The sequence below is a fragment of the Lissotriton vulgaris genome, chromosome 1_1, assembly GCF_964263255.1.
Source record: "Lissotriton vulgaris chromosome 1_1, aLisVul1.2, whole genome shotgun sequence".
NCBI lineage: Eukaryota > Metazoa > Chordata > Amphibia > Caudata > Salamandridae > Lissotriton > Lissotriton vulgaris.
Window position 1 is genome coordinate 2,140,812,245 of NC_141685.1, and position 23,714 is coordinate 2,140,835,958.

At 42.0% G+C, this 23,714-nt stretch overlaps 1 protein-coding gene across 2 annotated transcripts in view; it reads right to left on the reverse strand.

Moving 5' to 3' along the window:
• SCUBE1 (signal peptide, CUB domain and EGF like domain containing 1) overlaps positions 1–23,714 on the reverse strand; it is a 1,931,683-nt gene that overhangs the window by 773,456 nt on the left and 1,134,513 nt on the right. For both annotated transcript variants that reach the window (XM_086922270.1, XM_086922262.1), the window contains one exon: positions 5,523–5,639. In XM_086922270.1, the coding sequence (XP_086778396.1) occupies positions 5,523–5,639 (117 nt within the window). The remainder of the gene's footprint in view (positions 1–5,522; positions 5,640–23,714) is intronic.

A 23,714-nucleotide genomic window follows, 5' to 3' on the forward strand; every position in this document is an offset into this window, starting at 1 on the left:
ATTGTGGAGACATCAAAATTACCTATCACAAAAGAACCTGGTTTTACAAGGAGGGACACCAGGATTTTTGTCCCCAGGCTCAGCGGCCATCTAGGGAAACCTACCAAACCCAGACATTTTGGAACACTAGACATCCAGGGGAGTCCAGGGAATTATGGCATGTGTGGATCCCCCAACCTTTTCCTACCGAATCCCCTGCATACAATCTTGAGCCTGTTCCTCCAATGTTAGTTCCCACTGATATGTTAGTAATTATATTTCTTCATTAAGATGTCCATTTACCCATTACTTATATTGTGAGGAGAAATTTGTACTTGATACATCCAACTGTATATTAATGTGTTCCTTATTTATAGAACCACAACAATCCATGTTTCACTTCATACAAAATCTTTAATTTGAATATTAATTCGACAACCTCAGCTAACACATCTCTCTCTAAGCTGTGAATAACACAAGAAATATATATATAAGACTTACGGAATACAAGATACAAACAATATTGAGAATATAAGTCATTCATCTGCAAGATTTACATCAATTCATATTATTTCTTCTACAAATTGCAATGTATATAGTCAAATGAAGAATGCACTTCACAATTTTTACTTGCTCACACACTTTTTCACATGATATTCATACTTCTATTTTATAATGTTTGCAAATTTTATAACAATCACAGAGAAAGAAAAGAAGAAAGATCAGCAGAAAAAAGAAGGAAAGAAAAGGCGAAAGAGAGAAAAGAAAAAAGTTAAAGAAAAAGTAAAAGAAACCGAACAAGGGAGAAACAAGAAGAGAGAATGATAGAGAAAAATATAGAAAACATGAAAAAAAGAACTGAGAAATTAGAAAAATTTGAAGAAAAAATGAGAAGAGAGAAAGTAGAAAATATATCCAGGAACTAAGAAAAAGACTGGACACAGCCCAAATCACGTAATGAACAGATCAGAGGATAGGTGAAAGAGACAGGCAAAAAAGAGAAGACAAAGTAACACAGATGAGAAAATAAAATAAAATTGAAAAAAGACAGAACAAAAAAAGAAAGATAAGGAAAAGAGAAAAAGAGATGTGGATAAGAGAAAAAGTTAAAGAAAAGAAAAGTTGAAATCTTGTGTACGAGACAGTGGGCAGTTTTTACATGTGATTGTCTCATATATCATTAGTTCTTGTTATTTTCCTGTGAGTCAAATAGCATTCAATTTCTAACTATTATTACACACACATTTTTCCATGCTTTCCAAATATATTGCAGTTTTCCAGTTGGGTTTTTTGATATTGATGTGGGTTTTATTTCATGCACGTTTATATTTGAATTTACTAGTATACTCATTATAATACTTTTATACATGAAACCTCATTCATAGCACTGCATGTGATGATCATTTAACACACCACACCCTGATTTCATTGTACACCATATAAAACTATTATAATAGGACTTCCAAATGAAGAAATAGAACATCTCAAAATTCAACCTTTATAAATCTGTGTGCATTACTGTTAAAGTTTTTCACTGTTCTGGTCCAGCTTACCTTCAGCTGATACTGGTTTGTTATGTACTCGGGTGTTATCGTTGGTCTTTTAATGCTTAGTCCTATTGGTCTCAAAGGTCACCAGTCCCATGCAGGCGGTCACAACTTTGTTGTTGTGTCAGCCATACATTGGAACCCTCTCCACACTCATTTTGGGGCTCATGATCAGCAAATGCTGTTTTGAGAAACCATGAAACATAGATGTGTACTCACAAGTTATTGTTTTCTCTGTACTTACTCCTCATGAATAGCTTCCCCGTTTTCTTCTTGTTCTTGTCGAATTTGGTTTTTCTAGTGCCAAGACACCTTTTTAGTAGGCATACGGTTTACAAAACTCCCAAATAAATTAGTTTTAATCTGTGCTCTGCCTGTTACTTGACAATTGGTGAAATTAAACCCATGAGTTAAATGGATGACATTTGTCCGTGAGTCACCGCAGCAAACAACTGGGGACAATTTAGTGAAGCTTTGCTGAGATGTATAGTTGTACTGTACCTAACACCACATATACATACCTTTACAATTTAGATTTAAGTATATATATACTTCTTGCCATCAAATTATGGAATCAGCTATCACTCAATTTGAGACATCTTGAACATTTCTTATTATTTAAAAAGTTTTTTAAGACATGTGTTTTTCATTATATAGCTTCACTCCTCCTGTTTTCTGGATGAGGAGGTTCTTCAGTGCCAAGAAACCATTGTTGTATCGGTCACAGTATATAATGATCAAAATCAAATCAAAATCATTTCAATTTGTGTTATATTCATTGAAATGCGTTGAGTATTTTTGTAAACAAATGTATTCTTCATTACATTGTAGAACATTTTCATTCTAATGCCTATCAAATTGCTTTCAACAGATATGCATTTTAACATGTGTCATGTCCATTTTAATGTGTATCAAACTTCATTCAATACATGTCATTTTCAATTCAGTGCATGTCAGATGAATATCACCTTAGGTCCTATTAAATTTAACATGTGTCAGTCATTTCAAGATGAATCATATTCACTTCAACGCATGCCATAATCATTTCAACAAGTGTTGTATTAATTTTAATGTGGGCTGCATTCATTTCAACACATTCTTTGTTAACGTGTAATAATGATTTTGAATAATTTTGAACTTATTAAATGTTTTTCACAATAATTTCAATTCTTCATATTCATTTTTAAACACATTATATTAAATTAATGTTGTTACATTCCTTTCAATGCGTGTCATATTAATGTCAATGCATGCCATATTAATTTTCTCATAGGTCACATTAATTCTAGCAATTGCATTCATTCCAGTACACCTCATATGTATTTAAATATGTGTCTTACTCATCGCAGAGTCATTAATATTAATGTCAACATGCCCTATATTTATTTCCATGTCGTGTCATATGATTTAAAGTGTCTCATATTCATTTCAATATATTTCATCCTTATTTTAATCAAGATCATGTTAATTTCAAAACATGTCATATATAATACCATATATACTATGTTAATTTCAAGGTGAGTCATATTATTTTCAGTGCATCTCACCTTCGTTATAAAAATATAGTGAATTCATTTTTAATTTGAAAAATACAGTCTTCAATTTTTAAGACATCATTAATTTCAATGAGTGATTTAATCAAATTATTCATTTCAAAATGTGTCAAATTTCTCTTGAGCGTTAGTCATATTAGTGAATGTCATATGCATTTTAATAAGTCATTCACTTCTGCATTGACTATATACTTTTCAGTGAGGACTCTTTTTTTATTTCGGTATGGTTGGTATGGATTTCAGCATATGTTTTTTTCTATTCAGTGCATGCACAAATCGTCAACCATTAATTAACAAACCTGTGCGGCTGTGCACAGATATATTTTGACAAATGTTATATTGATTCTTGTTGTTCTCATTTTTATGTTGAGGCCTAGTATATTTGTCTCATATTTGCAAAACCGTCATTTTAATGACTGGCTTCCAATTGTTGTCTCTTAGTCTAATATAACCATAAGAATTTGAGGTACAAATACCATAAGTAACATCCATAAAGCCAAACCATAAGTAGGCAATGGCTTCTCAATTTCCCATAGCTGTCCAAATGTGCCATTATTCCTCTTCTTTAAGTTTTCTCCTAAGAAAAGCTTATGTGATTTTTTTGCTATATTGTATCAGGGTTGCTGCCTATTCCCAGAATGTTTCTTTATGGATAGTATGAGGGCTACTCTTTATAAACTTTTAGCATTTCTACTGTCTGTCTTGGATCTTAGACCCAGCTCTCTGCCTGTGCAGCTCTGCTGACTAAGCCTACCCGCTGCTGCCCTCTTCACCTCTGTGCCTGGCAGAGGTTCAAGTCTGCTGTGTCCCTGTGCATACAGCTTTACCGTATTTATTTTTCCTTTCTTTATTTTGCCTTATTCCTTTTGCCTTATTTCAGATTCTGCTTCATTTATTGTCATTATTTCTGGTTTATACTCTTCTGCTGCCTCTACACTTTGGCCACGGATCTCACCCGCCTCCCTTACTGTTCCCGCCATTCTTCGCCTCTGCTTCCCCATGGCCGCTCCCCGCCAGTTTTCATGGTCGTGCCTCCCCCATGCACTTCCCTCCCCCTTCCTCTATTTTAATGGCAGCTGCTGCGCGGACACTCGCAGTGGGCGTGCAGCTGGCATACCTGACCGCGACCAGCGCCAGGAACCCTGGATCTCAGACCTCCCATCTCTACGATCCAGCTACCCTCAGTGCACTCAATCCCTGAAGGAACAACAGCTGCCAGCTGTCAACGCCGAACACCACCGACGGCCAGTTTTTATGCCAACACTGCCAACATTCCTTCACCATCCACAGTCTCTGCACCCATGCCGGACGCCCACTCCACAGAGGCCCTGAAGTGCATCCTCCTCAACATGCGCTCCCTCCACAGACACGCCAAAGAGATCTGGGATCTCCTCGACAACCGCTCACCAGATGTTGCCTTCTTCATGGAAACCTGGACAAACGCTGCCTCCATCCAGAGGAAGGACCATCCCCACCGCCCAGGAAGTGGACTCGCCATTGCACATAAGGCAACATCCTTGCACAAGAATGGGTCTTTAATCTTTGTTACCATTAGTTTGCTAACCTGCTCTTCCTTCTTTATTCTATCACCTTCTTGATGCTTTGACACCGATCCATATCACCCTTATTAGTTTGACACTTAAGTAGGCCTCTTCTCTTCATTACTTCTTTAGGTGAATTGTATTTCTCTCCTACTTTCTTGGGAGTCTGCCTCTACCTTCTATGCACAACCAAATTCCCTATGCAAGCCTCAGTGTACCTTATGGTATTTTAACATATGTATATGTTTTTTTAACAAATGCAATGTATATGTTTTTTATTGTACAGAATGTATTTTGGCTCTTCCTGAAGAAGGCATTTTTACGCCGAAACGCGCGTAGAAGATTCCATGAATGCTACCATCTTTTAACCACTTGTAAATGGTTCCATTTGAAATTATTTCAGATTCTGAATATTTTATGAATTATACAATTGTCTAGTGATCTGTAAATGGTTCCACTTGAAATAGTTTTTGGGATTTTTGTCAATAAGTTATTGATTTTTTAATGTTTGTATAACACCATTATTATATCATTTTGTACCTTATTTTATTTACATTTACTTTCATGTAAGTTCTTGTGATAATTGTTTAATGTTATACTTTATTATTTTTATGTATATCGATGTTATAATTTTTTAACAGTTATAGAAATAAACTGATACAATTTTAATAATTTATTTTGCTGTGTACACTGACCTTGTGTGGTTATCTTTGCCTTATGTATAGGTTTTTAGTTTCGAAAAAGCCCTTTGTTGCTTAGGAATGTAACATATTTGAAGTAACACTTAACAAAACATTTCTATGAGCAGGCAAAATATTTAGTTTCCAAACCATTTTCTGCCACTATTTCCTTAAATATAATAACTTAAATAATAAAACAAAATAGATAAAAGGGTTCCAAACCTCCACAGTGTGTCATTCCAAATAAAGTATAGCCTTTGTGACAAAGACATTCAAAACTCCCAGGGTAATTGATGCAGATATGGTCACAGGTTCGTTCAAATGAACATTCATCAATATCTAAATTGGAAGAGAAGAATAATAAAAATATTGGAATCTCATTGGAAAAAGTTACAAAGCTTAGGTTAAAAAGTCTTAGATAACATACATTTACACAATATAATAAGGTAACATGCAATAAATTCTAGATTAAAGAACGCAGTTTGAAAAACCATTCTACCCACAAACATATCCTTTGGAGGCCTATTTCCTGGTGTGAAGCAGTACAAAATAATCATAGCATTTGAATGCATTCAGGCTGTTGCTTACATCTTGGTGGAGGGAGGAAATAGTCTTTTCAGCCATGTTTGAGGCCCTGTGAAAAGACTGTGGCTTAGTAATCATGCAACGCTCTCCATGATATTAGGATATCAGAATTTTCTGTCCAGCTTCCTCTTTACTAATGTTTAATTAAAACCTACACTGGACTTGTCTGGATAAGAAGGAGGCAGATTAATATTACCTGTGCCCGTTATTCCACTGCCATAAAAATGCTTTATGGGGAGAGCACTGCACTAAAAGCTCTTCATCTTGATATTGCAAGGTTTACGTAACTCCTCTGATTTCTGGACAACACGTATGCTCTCCCTGGCTGGCTCATAACAGTCGCAAAGATGATTTTTCTGCCATCACGTCTTTATCACTTGCGGAATGCATTATGTTCAGTTCCAAGACATACATTTAAGATTCTGGACAAACTCCTTACTAGATTGGTGTGGGTGGAGAAAATTGCTAAATTGAGCCTAGAGGTGCTCAAGATTGACACTGAGCAGGGAGGTCTAACACTGCCACACCTGAAGTTGTACTACTTACCAGGGCAAATGCAGTATGCCGCATAGTGGTGCGAGGAGGATAATAACTGCAAACAATGATTACTGATGGGCTATTGGGATGAGGAACCATTATATCACATTGATGAGAGGTAGCGTTTGACCCGTACAATGCCCGTTAATAACTAAGAATCTCACTACAGAATGGGATGTCACACTCAAGACAATACCGATTTCCCACTCTTCTCTAGATATATGGTGGCTGCAGCGGTTCCAAGTTTTCCAGAATGAGATGTCTGTGACTCAGTGGAGGGAGGTTGTTTCGCACTATACTGGGTAATCTCTACCCCGGGGAGAATTTTTTAATGTTTGAGGAAGCCCAATCTAACTTTGGGATGGGGTCTGGACGTTTTCCACAATATGCCAAAATAGCAACACTGTCAGGGAATTCTGAACAGACTTCACTAACGAACCTCAGACGACCACAATGCTGGAACGCCTGCTCCAATTGGGACATACTGTGCTTGTTGTATCGAACCTTTACAGCACACTGAAAAAGAGCAGAATCAAACTGCCCTTTAGGGCAAGGTATGGATGGGATACTGACTCAGATGCACCACTCACAGACACGGAGTGGGAATCAACCTGCAGCCAGGTACAATCCATATCTTGCATTGTTTGGTTCAAGTTAGTGCACTTCCACATAGTTCATCAATTATACTATACCTTAATTACAGCACAGAGTATTCCCAACTAGATGGCCAGAGTGCCTCAGGAACGGAGAGGGGAAAGCTGATCTGCTCCATATGACATTTAGCTGCACCATTCTGCTTGAATCCTGGCAAGGGGTGGTAGTTAAACTTCAACACGTAGTTAGGCTTTGACTGGAATGTAGTATACTACATTGCTTATTGAACCTTGTCCCTCGACCCCAGGAGACTGGATTGTGGGGCTGTCCAGGTTCTCACCTGATTTACCTCCGCAGGAGTATCATGGACAAGCATTTGCAATGCAAAAGGTCTTGCATTACTGATAGTTTGAGGTATTGGCGTTGTAAATAATAATGCAATGCCAATAGCTCATAATTTCAGCAATGTGAGACCTAGTGCATTGCAAATGCCTGCGTAATGAGCCAGGAACCGACATTGTATGTCTCAGTCCAGTACCGCTAGCTGCTCCTAGATGTCCCTAGTGAGCAAGGCACTAGCACTGCATGTCTAGGTGCAGTACCGCAAGCTGCTCCTAGAGTTCCCTGGTGAGCAAGGTACCAGAACTGCATGTGTAGGTGCAGTGCCGCAAGCTGCTCCTAGAGGTCCCTAGCAAGCAAAATACCAGCACTGCATGTCTAGGTGCAGAACGGCAAGCTGCTCCTAGAGGTCCCTAGTTAGCAAGGCACCAGCACTGCATGTCTAGGTGCAGTACCGTAAGCTGCTCTTAGAGGTCCCCAGTCAGCATCATAAACTACCTAAGCAAAACAGTACACAGCTGCTTGAAATATGAGCAATTATAGGTTTAAAGTCATATGGCTGTGGTGACATCAATGGACAACTATAACAAAACAACCGTGCCCATGTTCAGTTAAAACAAAATCACGCCCGCCAGTAACCCATCTGACGCGGCCGTGCTGCCTAAATTTTTAAAAAGCGTTGTCAGAGAGAGAGAGCATGTCCTGCCTATAGGCAGAAGAAAGTCAATTAAGAAAATAGTGCTACCAGGCTCTACCTAAAGCATATGTGTAACAACCGAAGTAAAAGGACAAGTTGTCATGGGAGGTTAAAAATGAAGACAAGGCGGTACTAAGGGGGTACTAACAAGCCTAATGACCAATCAGAAGCCAGCATTTACGAAGGACAATAACACAAGCCAATGGCAAATATGGGCAGGGAGTGGGAGGGCCCACAAGTACATACTGCAAAACAGCATGCCTTGCAGAGCTGCACATGCGTGCTGACTCTAGTCTCGACCTAAGAGCAAAAGTAAAAACCATTGTCACTTTCTTTTTTTTTTTATATATATTTTATTTGAGCAAATTCATGAATGTACAAATCATATGAAATAGAAATTACTTCAATCGTTTCCAAAGATCAAATTGACAAATATACAACATAATTCAGTTTAAGCTTTGTCACGGTCATACCCGATTACTCTCAAGTAAAAATGAGAAAAAAGAGAAAATTAAAAGAGGCGAGAAAGAAAAAAAAAAGAGAAAAAATAATGACAGTACAAAAAATATTGATTATTTATTTATTTATTGATATATAATACATTTCTACAACATCCAGTCTTTAAAGGCTGAGAGTTTCTTTGGTTATCAAACCAGGTGGCAACAGGGGCCCATATCTGAGCCCCAAGGGCTCGTGATCTTTTCCCTCTGATTTTATAAATTGCAGTCTCCTGTTTATAAATTGCTAGTAGTCTGTTTAGCCATCCTTGAAAAGTAGGAGTGTATGTGTCTTTCCACCGCGCTGCCAAAAGTATTCTAAATACAGCTGTCCCAACAAATACAGACATTGCTTCATTGTTGCTGTACTCTAGAGAGTCATCATAACCCAGAATGAATAGTGTCGATGATGTTTTAAGTTTGTGTCCAAAAATTCCAGCCCAGTATTTGGACATCCCTTTTTTAATCGAGTCTAGCTTAGGGCAGTCGACAAGCATATGTATAAGATTAGCTGGGCTAAGAGAGCATCTCGGGCATTGATCGTTTGTTCTTTTGCCCAAGGTAAATTGTCACTTTCAATGTCAACAGTCTTGCATTTGTTGGAGTTTGAGTTATGGAAATTATAAATGCCAATGTTTTTATTGTGTTTCAGGGTGCAGTACCATATGCGGCCAAAAGAGGTTCCATGGGTACTGCAACCTACATGAAGATATGGTAAATCCACCTTACCCATAACGCATTGCATGCAAGACAGTACCACAATTGCATTCAAATAGCTATGTCCATATATACATTTAGTAGATTTGAAGTGTGACAGAATAATTATTATACCAATTCCTGGTTAGGTTGTACTCAGTGTGGAGTTGATGAAGTGAAATGTATAGAAGGTCTCATATACATGTGAGATGTGCTAGTGAGTAAAGTAACCACTGACAGCCTAGGTTAGCACTGAGCCAGTGTCCTGCCAGAAGCCCTTTAAGAAAATAGTGCTCTGAGCCTCTCAAAACGTAGGGAGTAATAACGCATGCAACAGAGGGTGTCCTCATGGGACGTGGCAAAAAAAGACAAGGCAGTTCTAAGGAGGGACTACCAAGCCTATTTACCAATGAAAAGCCAGTGGAGTGGTGTGGCTCACTGGTTAGAGGCGGCAGACCCGGAAGCAGAGAACAGCCCGGGACCAGGGTTCAATTCCCAACGCGGCAGGGTCGTGGACCAGGGTCAGCGGACTCGATAATTCTCGCCTCGGTGCCTACTCTAACCAGGGATCACACTCGGCAACTCTGGGCATTAGCTTGCCTCATCTCCACACGGCCCCCCACATACGCCGGGGATGCTTGGATTCACCTTGGAGATACCCAGTAGTTACCATCTCACAGTGAAAGCCAGGACGGGTTCCCCAGCGGTCTACAGCGCAGAGATACCCCATGTGGGGTGATTCAGGCGCTTTACAAGACATCATTACATTACATTTACAAAGAACAGGGACAGAACCCAATTTAAAAAAATGGGCAGAAAGTTTACTTTTGTAAGGGTGCCTTACCATATGTGGCCACGGGAGTTCTCATAGGACCTCTTTTAGTCACATATGGTACTGCACGCTACAGAAGATATGCTAAATACATTCTACCCATAAGGAATTGCATGCAAGACAGTACCACAAGTACATTCAAATAGCTACGTCCATTTATACAGTTAGAAGTTTTGAAATGTGATAAAATAATTATTATATTAATTCCGGGTTAAGTTGTACTCTGTGTGGAGCTGATGAAGGGAAATTTATAGAAGGTCTCGTATAAATATGATATTTGACAGTGAGTAAAGAAACCACTGCCAGCCTAGTTAAGGACCAAGTGAGTGTCCTGATTGAAGCCCTTAAAGAAAATAGTGCTCTGAGGCTGTAATTAAAACCTAGGGTGTTAAAGCACATATAACAGTAGGGTGTCCTAAAATCCACAGGGTGACCTAAAAGCCACAGAGTGACCTACAAGCTACCATTTACAAAGACAGGAGCTAAATAAAAAGATGAGTGGAAAGTTTACTTTTTTAAATGCAGTGGAGTCATTATATTTGCGTAGCACAATTGACAATGGTCTAAAAAAGAAAAAGTAAAAAACATCGTTATTTTCGATTCCAACAGTCTTGCATTTGTTGGAGTCGGAGTTATTGCCATTATAAATGTCTATGTTCTTAACCTAATGAAAAAAAAATACCTGGAAGTGTATCCAGGTTGACCCAGTGCACTACAGTTGAGTCACATTCTATTGTACAAACTTAATCACAATAACTTCACCAAAGTATTCAATATGATATGAAATGATATCACCACACTTAATCAGAAAAAAAATTAATTGAATCCAAAGGTTCCAAATAAGTTCTTCAAAACTTGGAACGATTTGAAATCTGCTTTTATGCAAACACCTCACAGATCAAATCCAAAGGTAAATAAACGATACAGCTTGTGTTCAGCATGCAAAGACAAACTTTCACAAAACAAGTCACATGGACATCTGATGACATAAATCACACGATGACTGCTGCAATCAGCATTAAAATTCAAGCAAATCTTTTTACCAGTGCGGGGATGCCGTACACTATTGCCTACAATGGCATTATTGCAATGTGAGCAATTCATACATTTCGTCATGCCTTTAAATGAAGCCTTGGTGATGTTTGAAGATTTATTCAACATTTCTTTTAAATTGCTTGAACTTTTGTATGCGAATAGTGGGGGACTGGAGAACATACCCTTAAAATCTGTTTCAGACTGTAACAAATCCGATCTTTGTAAAATGCTTTTTTTTACAAGATTCGAATGTGTGGAAAAAGTTGAAACAAACATTTCCCTGGCCTGAGAAGGGGCATGACGAAATGTATGAATTGCTCACCTTGCAATGATGTCATTGTATGCAATAGTGTACAGCATCACCACACTGGTAAAAAGATTTTATGGCAAGACTGGAGGCTCCTATTATGCTTTCTTATCTTGCATTTTATTCTATAGCAGCCAAGATAAGTGTAAGAAACTACAGTTCCCAGAGGGCCAGGCAACAACTGGGCCATGGGAATGAGAAAAAACGAGAGTACAGTAACCAATCAGCAGTAACATTATAGATAAGAGAATACACTGACTGGCAGCTTCCTCTTTTCTTGCTGCTCGCAGTCAGATAAGTGTTCCCTTATCTATGCTCGCAATTTAATTATTGATATTTGATTATTTTAACTTTGGTATTAATGTTCATTGTTGTTGCATTGTTCTATTGCCTCGTTTAGCGCTATTGCGCCTCTGGGTTCGCGCTACTCGCGCGCTTCCTTTGTTGTCCGGTTTCTGTTTACCGGCTTCTCTTTCCCCCCCTCCCGCCCTTTCTGTTTGGTATTTCCCTGCTCCGCGGTCCTCGCGCTCCTCGCGCAGCCTCTTACCGCTTCTGGAGCTGTTCCCCGGTGCTTCGTTTGCCGCCTTTCACCACCGCTTTACACAGCGGTTGCTCCTGTGCACTCCGGAGCCCTTTTCTTCAGCCTGTCTTTCTCCGGTCTCCTCGCTCCGTGTCCTGCAGTCGATCCGCCCCTGTTCACGCCCCCTTTTACACGCCTCCCTCTCTTTCCTCACAAATTTAACCCTTACCTGCCACTTTTCAAAAACATGGAGAATGAGAGTTCCTCTGAGGAGAATCCCTCTAACATGGACAATGGGTCTCTTAAACAGGACCTTCACAAGTTTATTAATAATTCTGTCGAACAGGCAGTTGAAGTCTCCATGAAAAGAATGTCAAAGAACATGGAGAACTCTATGGTCAGCCTGTTGTCCGAAGTTTTGGCCCAATCTGCGGGGGATAGCAGAAAACGCAAGGTGGAACACTCTGCTTCTGTGCAAAAACCTAAAAGGGCGTCAGCATTGGTTAGCGAGTCTTAATCGCCTATGGACGACGACGAAGTGCCTCCCAGGCCTCCTGCTAAGGAGGGGTTTGTCGGTGCAGAGGGCAAAAGAAAGCAAAAATCCAAGCACACAGAGTCTCCTACTAAGAAATTAGTAATTTCCACCATCTTGGACACGGATGATGATATGCCTGATGCTGATGACTTGTGCGATATTTTTGATGTCACTGACCCCCCTCCTCCCAAAATTCCCAAAAGTGATTCCTTTAACTTTGACCCAGTATATGACTCGGAGGGTCTCCCTATGTTTGACCCGTTCTCCATCCGTCATCCCAACTCAACTGAATGGTTTCCCTCACATCACGTTGGTGAATACATTTCTGCCCGTCTTCGTCTCCCTCTAGAAGCATCTGTGCGTTCCAGATTAAAGTCTGAATGTCCCAAGCCTGCCCTCCCTGATATAATTACCCTTGTCCCTTCCATTGACCAACCTCTCCTTACCTTCTTTTCTAAATTTGGTAAAGACCCTCGACGCGGGGTTGATAAAGCATGGTCCACATACCATGACAAAATGCTGGACATTGTTGGTCCCTTGGCCCGTATCTTCGACATGGCAGAATCTGCCCGTCTTGATGGTTCAGATCTTTCAGCTGATGACATCTCCATGTGGGTTCAACGTGCCTTTTGCCTTTTGGGCAATGCCAATGCAGCCATTACCCACGAAAGATGTAAGGGTCTTTTGATCAAGTTGGACCCCAAGCTAGCTAACCTTGCTCCTATGGACCCCGGCTCTAAGGCAAATGGCCTCCTCTTTGGGGAGAATTTGGTTCGCGACATCAGTCGCTTTGCCTCTACCTTTGCCTCTCTTGACAAGGCTCAACAATCCACAAAAAATACTTTCGCCCCTCGGGTTTTTGGACGGGCCGGATGAGGCAGGGGTCGCTCTTCCGGCCGTCCCTACAATCAAGGCTCCAAAGGTTCTTACGACAACTCCCAAGAATACAAGCCGCAGTTTTATCCACAACGAGGACGTGGTTTCCGCGGCAGAGGGCGCAAAGGTTATCGCAACACCAACTCCAATCAACAAGGTAAGCCTTTCTTCTTTCCCTCCTGTCGGGGGTCGATTAAAACTGTTTCTTCCAAAATGGCATTCCATAAGTGTAGACCCGTGGGTCCTCAACACAGTTCAAGGCTATCTTATAGAATTTTACTCTCCTCCTGTCCAGACCTCTTTCCCTCCTCCTCTAGTGTTCTCTTCTCACATGGCAAACCTCATCTCAACCGAGATAAAGTCCCTATTACAGAAACAAGCCATCCGAGTTTTTCCCTAAAACTCTACAGGCTTTTTAAGCTCCATTTTTCTAGTCCAAAAGAAAAACAAGAAATTACGCACTGTCATAAACCTAAAATGGTTCAACCACTTTGTAGTGTATCGTCATTTCAAAATGAAGACGATCCTTCATCTGAGGGATACCCTTCGGCCGAACGATTGGATGGTTCGCTTGGATCTTCAAGATGCCTATCTTACAGTTCCTATCCACCAGTCTCACTGGAAATTCCTTCAATTCCAATGGTCAGGAGTGACCTATTGTTTCACCTCTCTTCCCTTTGGTCTCTCTTCTGCACCATGGTGCTTCACAAAACTTCTGAAGCCGGTGGTCGCTTTTCTTTGCTCCCTTGGTATCAGGCTCATAATATACTTAGACGATATTCTAATCCTGAATCTGCACAAACAGGGTCTCCTTGCAGATCTCCAAACCACTCAGTGTCTTCTTCTGGACTTGGGTTTCCTTGTAAACCTCGAGAAGTCTTCTCTGGTCCCCTCTCAGAACATGGAATTTCTGGGCTTCCTTGTGGACTCGGTAGCGGCGTCTTTACGCCTAAGCCTTTCCAAAATTTCCAAAATCAAGGCGGAGATTGCCTCTGTGCTCCATCTTTCTGTCATCTCCCTCATATCTCTGGCCAGGATTGTCGGTCTTCTTTCCTCCTCTATTCAGGCGATATTTCCGGGCCCTCTGCACTATCGGGCCCTTCAACGCCTAAAGATCAGGCACCTTCGCCAAGGTTTAGCTTATTCAGACATCATCGCTCTAGACCAAGAGTCCCGCACAGAACTGCAATGGTGGATAGACCATTTAGATGCGTGGAACGGGCGCACTATCTTCGCCACATCCCCAGATCTTGTTTTAGAATCCGATGCCAGTCTATCCGGTTGGGGCGCCCGCTGTGGTCCAATCTTAACTGGAGGAGCATGGTCAAGAGAGGAGTCCAGACTGCACATAAATTGTTTAGAGATGCTTGCTGGTTCCTTTGCGATCAAAAGTCTTTCCAAAGACAGGATCCGCTGTTCCATACTCTTACGCATGGACAATGTTTCTGCGGTTCGCTACATAAATCATTTCGGCGGCACCAAGTCCAAGCCTCTAGCAGATTTAGCAATAAGCCTATGGGAATATTGCCTAGCCCATCATCTCTCTTTGACAGCGGAGTACCTTCCAGGCGACCTCAATTCTGTGGCAGATTGGCACTCGAGGTTCCTGCGCGACTCCAGCGACTGGAGGCTTTGTCCCTCCGTCTTTCGTTCTCTTTCTCTTTTATGGGGTCCCTTTTCCATCGATCTCTTTGCTTCTTGCCTCAATTCCCATTTGCCCCAGTTTTTCAGCTGGCGTCCAGACCCCTAGCTCTAGCCACGGATGCTTTCCTCCAGGATTGGTCTCGTCAACTCAATTATGCCTTTCCTCCTTTCATAATGATCAACAGAGTGCTGGCGCAAGTCCGCCGTCAGGAAACTTCTCTAGCACTGATAGCTCCCTTCTGGCAAGCTCAAATCTGGTTCCCTGTTCTTCTGGAGATGGCGATGGATTTTCCTGTACTTCTGCCGTCCTTCGACGATCTTCTTCTCAACCCTCTAGGCGAGCATCACAGTCTGATCTTGGACAACTCCCTCACTCTGTCGGCTTGGAAAGTTTCCGGCCTCCCCCTTCTAACGTCCTCATTTCACAAGAGGCTGCTCACTTTATCAGCCAAGCCTGGGCTCCAGGCACTTCCAAAGCCTACAAATCCGCCTGGTCTCTTTGGGCAAGCTGGTGTCTGGAAAGGTCTCTCGATCCCTTTTCAGCCCCTCTAGGTTTTGTTATCAATTTCTTAGCTTCTCAGGCCAGTGCTGGGAAAGCCTATCGCACTGTCAACCTCTACCGTTCTGCCATTTCCCTCAATCACGCCCAAATTGACGGAAAATCTGTAGGCGCTCATCCTCTGATTTGTCGCCTCCTCAAAGGTGTTCAATGCTCTAAACCACCGTTGGCTAAGTATACCTCTTTATGAGATGTTTCTGTTGTACTTAAACTGTTTTTGAATTGGCCCTCTAATTCTGCTTTGTCTCTCAAAATGTTATCGGCCAAACTTACTATGTTACTTTGCTTGGTGTCTATCAAAAAAGTTTCTGATGTTAGAGCCTTGGATGTCTCTTCTCGCCAATTTTCCCCTACAGGTGTGCTGTTCCAGATTCGCAGACGCACGAAGACTAATTTAGACTCTGTTTTTTATCCCTATTTTCCCGATCAACCCCAACTTTGTGTGGGACAGTGTTTGAAAATGTATGAACAAAAGACCGTTGATCTCAGAACGCCCTCTTGTTCCCAACTCCTCATTTCCTTTCGTAAACCCCACCTCCCTGTTTCCTCCCCTACCCTCGCCAGGTGGGTTCGCTGGGTTATGTCCCTTGCCGGTATTGATGTCTCTGTTTTCGGAGTACATTCGGCTAGAGGAGCCATGGCTTCTAAGGCCTTTTGGGCTGGCTCCCGTTTAGAGGACATACTGAGATCAGCAGATTGGTCCAATGACAGTATTTTCCACATGTTTTACTGTAAGCCTATTCATTCTGTTGCTTCTGATGTTATTCATTTGCTTTGAACAAGCATAATAGGAGCCTCCGGTCTTGCCATAAAATGTAGATTTTCCTAGTTATTATGACGGAAAGTCTTAATTTTATTAAAGACACGGAAGCGAGTATTATCCCGCCGCTACACTATTAACATGTGTTCTCCCTCCCAACAGCGAATCCGGCCTTACTGCCTGCCTCATCATAGAAGATCTAGTCTCCAGCGGCTCCGTTCATCTCCTGCTTGGATTTCCCCTCCGGTCCTTCCAGCTCCTTCTTCGGATCCTTTCGTTGGACTTTGGCTCTGGATTCCAGCGATTAAGGATTTCTGCTCCTGGACTTTGGCGTTCTTTCTGGTTATGGCTATATTTCCTTTATTTTCTATTGTTATCTGACTGGCTCTCAGCGAAAAGAGGAAGCTGCGCAGTCAGTGTGTTCTCTTATCTATAATGTGACTGGTGATTGGTTACTGTACTCTGGTTTTTTCTCATTCCCATGGCCCAGTTGTTGCCTGGCCCTCTGGGAACTGTAGTTTCTTACACTTATCTTGGCTGCTATAGAATAAAATGCAAGATAAGAAAGCATAATACTCGCCTCCGTGTCTTTAATAAAATTAAGACTTTCCGTCATAATAACTAGGAAAATCTACATTTGCTTGAATTTTAATGCTAATTGCAACAGTCATCATGTGATTTATGTCATCAGATGTCCATGTGACTTGTTTTTATGTTGGTAAGACTGAGAGAATTCTCCTTACCAGGATTACGGAACATAAAAGTAGGATTTGGACCAAAACTATGAGTCCACCCTTAGCACAACACTGGCAGCTTGAAAATCATTCTATTGCACAGCTCAGATTTGGGGTGCTAGAAAAAGTTGAGGACAGTTTGGACAAGATATGTCTAAGGTACTCTCTCAACGTGAGTCATAATGGATTTGGTTCATGCAGACCTGGTCCCCGAAGGGACTCGATGATAAATTTGAATTATCTTGCTTCTTGTAATTTACGTCTTTGCCTAATTTATGGTGTCATTCATGCATCTATGTGTTATTGTTTTTTTAGTTAGTGAGTTTATGTTTTAGATCAGGCTGTTTTCCGCACCTCTCCTGCTTTTGGCCATTGAGCATGTGCATTCTCGAGTCCATGTTGATAGGTTTTACTTTTTATTTTATCCCTAACTCACTCTGCATTTTCATCACCGTTATTCACATCTTGCATGCGTGCATGGTATAATTATGTTTATTATCATGCTTATTTTATTTGACACTTATTTGCTAATTATCGCATTGTCTACGGTTGGCACTTAGTGCTTTGTTATGAACTGCAGACTTCATTTTTGCTTTGGGAGTATTTTCGATGCCGCCTTGGCTGACGCTGTTAAGTCCCATTTCTATATCCACGGCTCTAATGGGCTTGGTTTCATATGATCGGCGCACACGGAAAGGAGCGTCATTCTCGGTTGGCGTTCTTGTAAAGATTAAACTCCAGCAAGCAACTCACGTGTGGCGTAGGGTGACCAACCGTCCGTAAATTTCACGGACAGTCCGTAATTTTGGCTGTCTGTCCGTTGTCCGTGAAGGATTCATTAACGGACGCCATTTGTCCGTAATTTTAACCGGGCACAGCTTGCCCCCACCTCCCTTCTTGACTCCGATGCTGTATGAAAGCTCAGACCCCCAGCAGCACTGTAGAGGCACAGCGGGAGGGCAACCCTCACACCTCCAGCCCTTGATGAGCTGTTAAGAGGTGCTTGAAGGTGACAGAGGGAGGGGCTGCAGGTTCAGGAGCAGGGGGCATCCATTCACATGCAAACAGCCCTGAATGCGTCTTGTATCTGCTATTTAGAGGGGGGCTCACACATTCCATTTCTACCCAGGGCCCCAAACATCCTAGACTCGGCCAGATTACACCCCTGATTACACCGAGCAGCACCTGCTTCTCTTCACCGAGCTTAATTACTGTCACTAATTTGTAAGCAAACCTCGGTTCTTCAAACATGCATAATGTAATAAAATAAAGAAATGGCACAATCGCACCCACACTGATTAACAAAGTATGGAGGACAATCAGTTCTCTCGGATCCTGTAAGTACTGTATATCACAGTGGGGGATGGCATTTTGGACAGAGAGCTTGTCTTCTCGTTGTCTTGTGCAGGAGGGGGCGAGAAGCCCAAGATGATACTAGAATACTGCATGCCCACCCCTGTGCCCACCCTGGTGGATCACGTTCCCTCTCCTGTGATGACTCCTGCTCCTGTCCCCCCATGTTGTGGCTCCAGTCCACCCCCGCCTGTGATGGCTCTTGTCCCCCCCTGTGGTGGATCCTGTCTCCACCCTGGGTGGCTTCTGTCCCAGTCCTGGAACGGCCCCTGCAGTGAGGGTGAAGTTCTTGATGGGCCTCTTCTCAAAAGGGCTCAGCTCAAAATTAATATGGAAAGGTCGGCGAGTAAGTAAGTGAAGGGATGGGTGAATGGCTGGATGAATTAGTGAAAGGGTGAATGGATGAATGAAAGATTGGATAAATGGCTAATGAGAGAGGATGGATGGATTGATGAGTGAGGGGAAGGATGGAGAGAAAATGTAAATAGCTGGATGTATGGGTGGAAGGGTAGCTGGATGGTTGTTGAGGGGAAAGATGGATAAGGGTGGGGAAGGATGATGGATGGAGGGGAAGGATGGATGGATGGATGAGGGGAAGAATAAATGGATGAGGGGAAGGATGGATGGATGGATGGAGGGGAAGGATGGATGGATGAGAGCAGGATAAATGGATGGGATGGATGGATGGGTGAGGGGACGGATGGATGAAAGGAAGGATGGATGAGGGGAAGGATGATGGATGGAGGGGAAGGATGGATGGATGAGGGGCAGGATAAATGAATGGGATGGATGGATGGGTGAGGGGAAGGATGGATGAAAGGAAGGATGGATGAGGGGAAGGATGGATGGATGACGGGAAAGGATGGATGATGAGGGGAAGGATGGATGGATGGATGATGAGGGGAAGGATGGATGGATGGATGGATGATGATGAGGGTGGGTGAAAGGATGGATGGATGGATGGATGATGAGGGAATGGATGGATGATGAGGGGGTGGGTGAAAGGATGGATGGATGGATGATGAGGGGGAGGATGGATGGATGATGAGGGGAAGGATGAATGGATGGATGATGAGGGGAAAGGATGGATGGGTGATGAGGGAAAAGGATGGATGGATGATGAGGGGTAGGATGGATGGATGATGAGGGGAAGGATGATGGATGGAGGGGAAGGATGGATGGATGAGGGGCAGGATAAATGGATGGGATGGATGGATGGGTGAGGGGAAGGATGGATGGATGATGAGGGGAAGGATGATGGATGGAGAGGAAGGATGGATGGATGAGGGGCAGGATAAATGGATGGGATGGATGGATGGGTGAGGGAAGGATGGATGAAAGGAAGGATGGATGAGGGGAGGGATGATGGGAAAAGATGGATGATGAGGGGAAGGATGGATGGATGGATGATGAGGGGAAGGATGGATGGATGGATGGATGGATGATGGGGGGTGGGTGAAAGGATGGATGGATGATGAGGGAATGGATGGATGATGAGGGGGTGGGTGAAAGGATGGATGATGAGGGGATGGATGGATGATGAGGGGAAGGACAGATGGATGGATGGATGGATGATGGGTGGGTGAAAGGATGGATGGATGGATAAGTGGGTGGGTGAAAGGATGGATGGATGGATGATGAGTGGGTGGGTGAAAGGATGGATGGATGGATGATGAGTGGGTGGGTGAAAGGATGGATGGATGAGTGGGTGGATGTTGGGTGGGTGAAAGGATGGATCAGTGGATTGGATGGTGGGTGGGTGAAAGGATGGATGAGTGGGTGGGTGGGTGGTGGGTGGATGATGGGGGTAGGTGGATGAGTGAAATGATGGATGGATTGATGGATTGATAAGTGCAAGGGTGAATGAATGGACATATGAGTGAAAGGGTGGGTGTAAGGATGGATGAGTGAGTGAAAGGGAGGGTAGATGGACAAAAGGATGAATAGATGTGTGAAGGAGTGAAATGATAGATGGATGAGTGATAGGGGCAATGGATGGATTCATGAGTGGATGAGTAGATGGATGGATGGGTGGGTGGATGGATGGATGGATGGATGGAAGGAAGGCTAAGTGAAAGGGTCGACGGAGAGAGAAAGGTAGGATGGATGGATGACTAAAAGAGTGGATGGGTGGAAGGATTAGTAAGTGAAAGGATGGCTGGATTGGTGAAAGGGTAAATGGCTGAATGGATGAGTGAATGGATGGATGGGATGAAGAGTGGATGGATACGTGTACAGATGGATAGAGTGAAAGGGTGGATGGATGGATAATGGAGGATGAGTGAAAGGATGGATAAGGGGATGGATGAAGGGATGGATGAGTGAAATGATAGATGGAAGGATACATGATGGATAGGTTTGCAAATGGTTGAATATATGTTTGGAAATGGCTGGGCTTACTTATATACTATTACGCGACCTCTGATGTGTCTGTAAAACGTACCTATTGTCCTGAAGTTTTGTCCTGAATTTTGACCTCCTGTCCTGAATTTGTGTCCTGAATTTTGACCCTTTGTCCTGAATTTTTACACTCACCGTCCTGAATTTGCACCAATGCCAGTTGGTCACCCTAGTGTGGCGGTGGGTTTTTTTTTGTCTACATTAACTTTCCAAACCAGCTATGTTTTCCCCACTAGTTGGGCTAACGTTATTCTTGGTTCACTTTCAGATGGTTGTACCTCACATTGCTCTGAAGGAAGTACGCTAGTGATATCTCGTGATGGAGGTAAAACTGGTTTTACACTGGTTTGGCGTCATTATGTGTTTGGTGTAGAGAATATGATTATTCATTCACATCTTTTTTTGACAGTTTTGGTCTTGTGGTTGCTGATTACGTTGTTGGTGGTATGTGTTCACACTTCCGCCTTCAGGTATTGATTTATCTAACATTTTTGGTACGGCTGGTGCTCCATATACACCAAACAATATTCACGCTCGGTGCTTTGTTTGAGCATGTGGGTTTGTGGTATATAAATCTGATAATCACGCTAAAACACCCCTTGACACTGCCCAGCATGACTCCGGGAAGTGGTGCTCGTAGCAATTTTTTATTTTAATTTTAATTTGATTTTTGGAGCCTAAAATGTAAGTTGAACTATGTAATGGTGACAGTCATTGTATATATGTACATTCCAATTGTTTATTTACATGTTACAGATACCCCTGATGAAGGGCTTATGTTAAAAGCCCAAAATGCATTGGGAACTTATGAAGTTTGTCTTTGCATGCTGAACACAAGCTGTATTGTTTATTTACCTTTGGATTTGATCGGCGAGGACTTTGAATAAAAGCATATTTCAAATCGCTCCAGGTTTTGAAGAACTTATTTGGAACCTTTGGATTCAATGAAAATTGTTTCTGATTAAGTGTGGTGATATCATATCATATCGAATATTTTGGTGAAGTTATTGTGATTACGTTTGTACACTAGAATGTGACTCTACTGTAGTGCACTGGGTCAACCTGGATACACTTCCAGGTATTCTTTTTTCAGGTGGCTTGCAGAGACCCTCATCTGGTGCACACGTGACTGTTAAAGAATCATTGAAGTTTGTTTACTCAGATTCAGATAGTTTTGAATTAGTATCTCAAGTGCATATTCACTGCGTTTTGTTCTTTGTGTGTTTTTAACCTTGCCATGTTGCAGGGTGCAGTACTATATGTGGCTAAAAGAGGTCCCATGGGACCTCTTTTGGCCACATATAGTACTGCACCCTGCAAAGTTGGAGTTATTGTGTAGCACGGTGCCATACCATATGTGGCCTCACAAATGGTTTTGCATCCTGCAGAAGATATGGTAAATCCACCCTACCCATAATGCATTGCATGTAAGACAACCACGAGTATATTCAACTAGCTAAGTTCATATATACAATTAGTAGCTTTGAAATGTGACAAAAAAATTAATATATTAATTGCGGATTTGGTTGTATTCTGTGTGGAACTGATGAAGGGAAATGTATAGAAGGTCTCATATAAATGTGAGATGTGCTAATGACTAAAGTAACAACTGCCAGCCTAGTTTAGGACCAAGCAAGTGTGCTTTCTGAAGCCTTTTAAGGACATAGTACCTTGAGGATGAGGAATAGACCTAGGGAGTAACAACACATATAACAGGGGGTGTCCTCATGGAAGGTTACAAGAAGAGACAAGGCGGTACTTAGTAGGGACTACTAAGCCTATTGATGAATGAAAAGCCACCATTTAAAAGGACAGGGACAAGAGCCAATTAAAAAGATGGGCGGAAAGTGTGAGGAGCTTTATGCCTAAATCCTGAATACAACATGTCTCGAAGAGGCAGCGCAAGCGCTACCTAAACAAGACCTAAAAAAACACAAAGGCCGCCACTCTCCTACCAGAGTCTCCAGCAGTTCACTCAAATTATACAAATAAACTAAAGATAACCCCAGGGTGGAATATGGTGGATTCTGATGTGCTCTGATTGTGACTCATACAGGACGTCTCATGGACTACCAGCGTGGAAGCTGTAGCTTATGCACAAAATATTATAAGCTTTCTAAATAAAAGCAGATTAAATATTCACATAGATGTTCATAGTATTTGAACCCTATTTGAATACCTGTCAGAATATTTAATCTAGCTCAACATGGGTTCCCCTGACATCTGCTGTCTATTAAATAATGCTTCAAAAGATAAATAACAAATGTTAAGTCTGTGTAAATGCATATTACTTTTAGTTTAGAAATGAATGCATAACTTGTTAAAATAAACACTAACCAGCACACAGGAGTGGCAGCAGAAACAAACCAAACTTTCAATGGTAAAGAAGAGTCAAATAAAAAAAAAAATAAGGAATCCAAATAAAAAAGGATATGTTCCGCAACTTGCCTCAGAGCTAATTTAGCTCTGTGTAAACAAAGGGGCATATTAGCAAGGGCTTTATCGCCGCTTTAGAAGCACTTTTTCCCGCTAACGCGTCAATTTTTTTATCGCCCTAACAGCAAGCTGTCGCTAACAGGCATTAGCTACAGCTTTCTGGCGATAGCGGCCGGATTTCCTATTGCCTTACATGCTAGCGATGATTATCGCTAATGACATGCAAGGTAGGTGTTCCCAACTAGACGCGACTGAAAACAGTCGCTAACAGTACTTCCCCCTATTACCAACACAGGAAACCGATAAAAAAAGTTGCGCTAAGAGCGATTATCGCTGGTATTTAACACCTGCTGAAAACCTGACTTACCTGTATCCTCAATGGGAGGTGGATTTTCAGGCTAAGTCCACAATGGTGTTAATGCGTAAATATCGCTAGATTTCCAGCGGTATTCAGGCATTTTACCGCTAATCGCTGGAT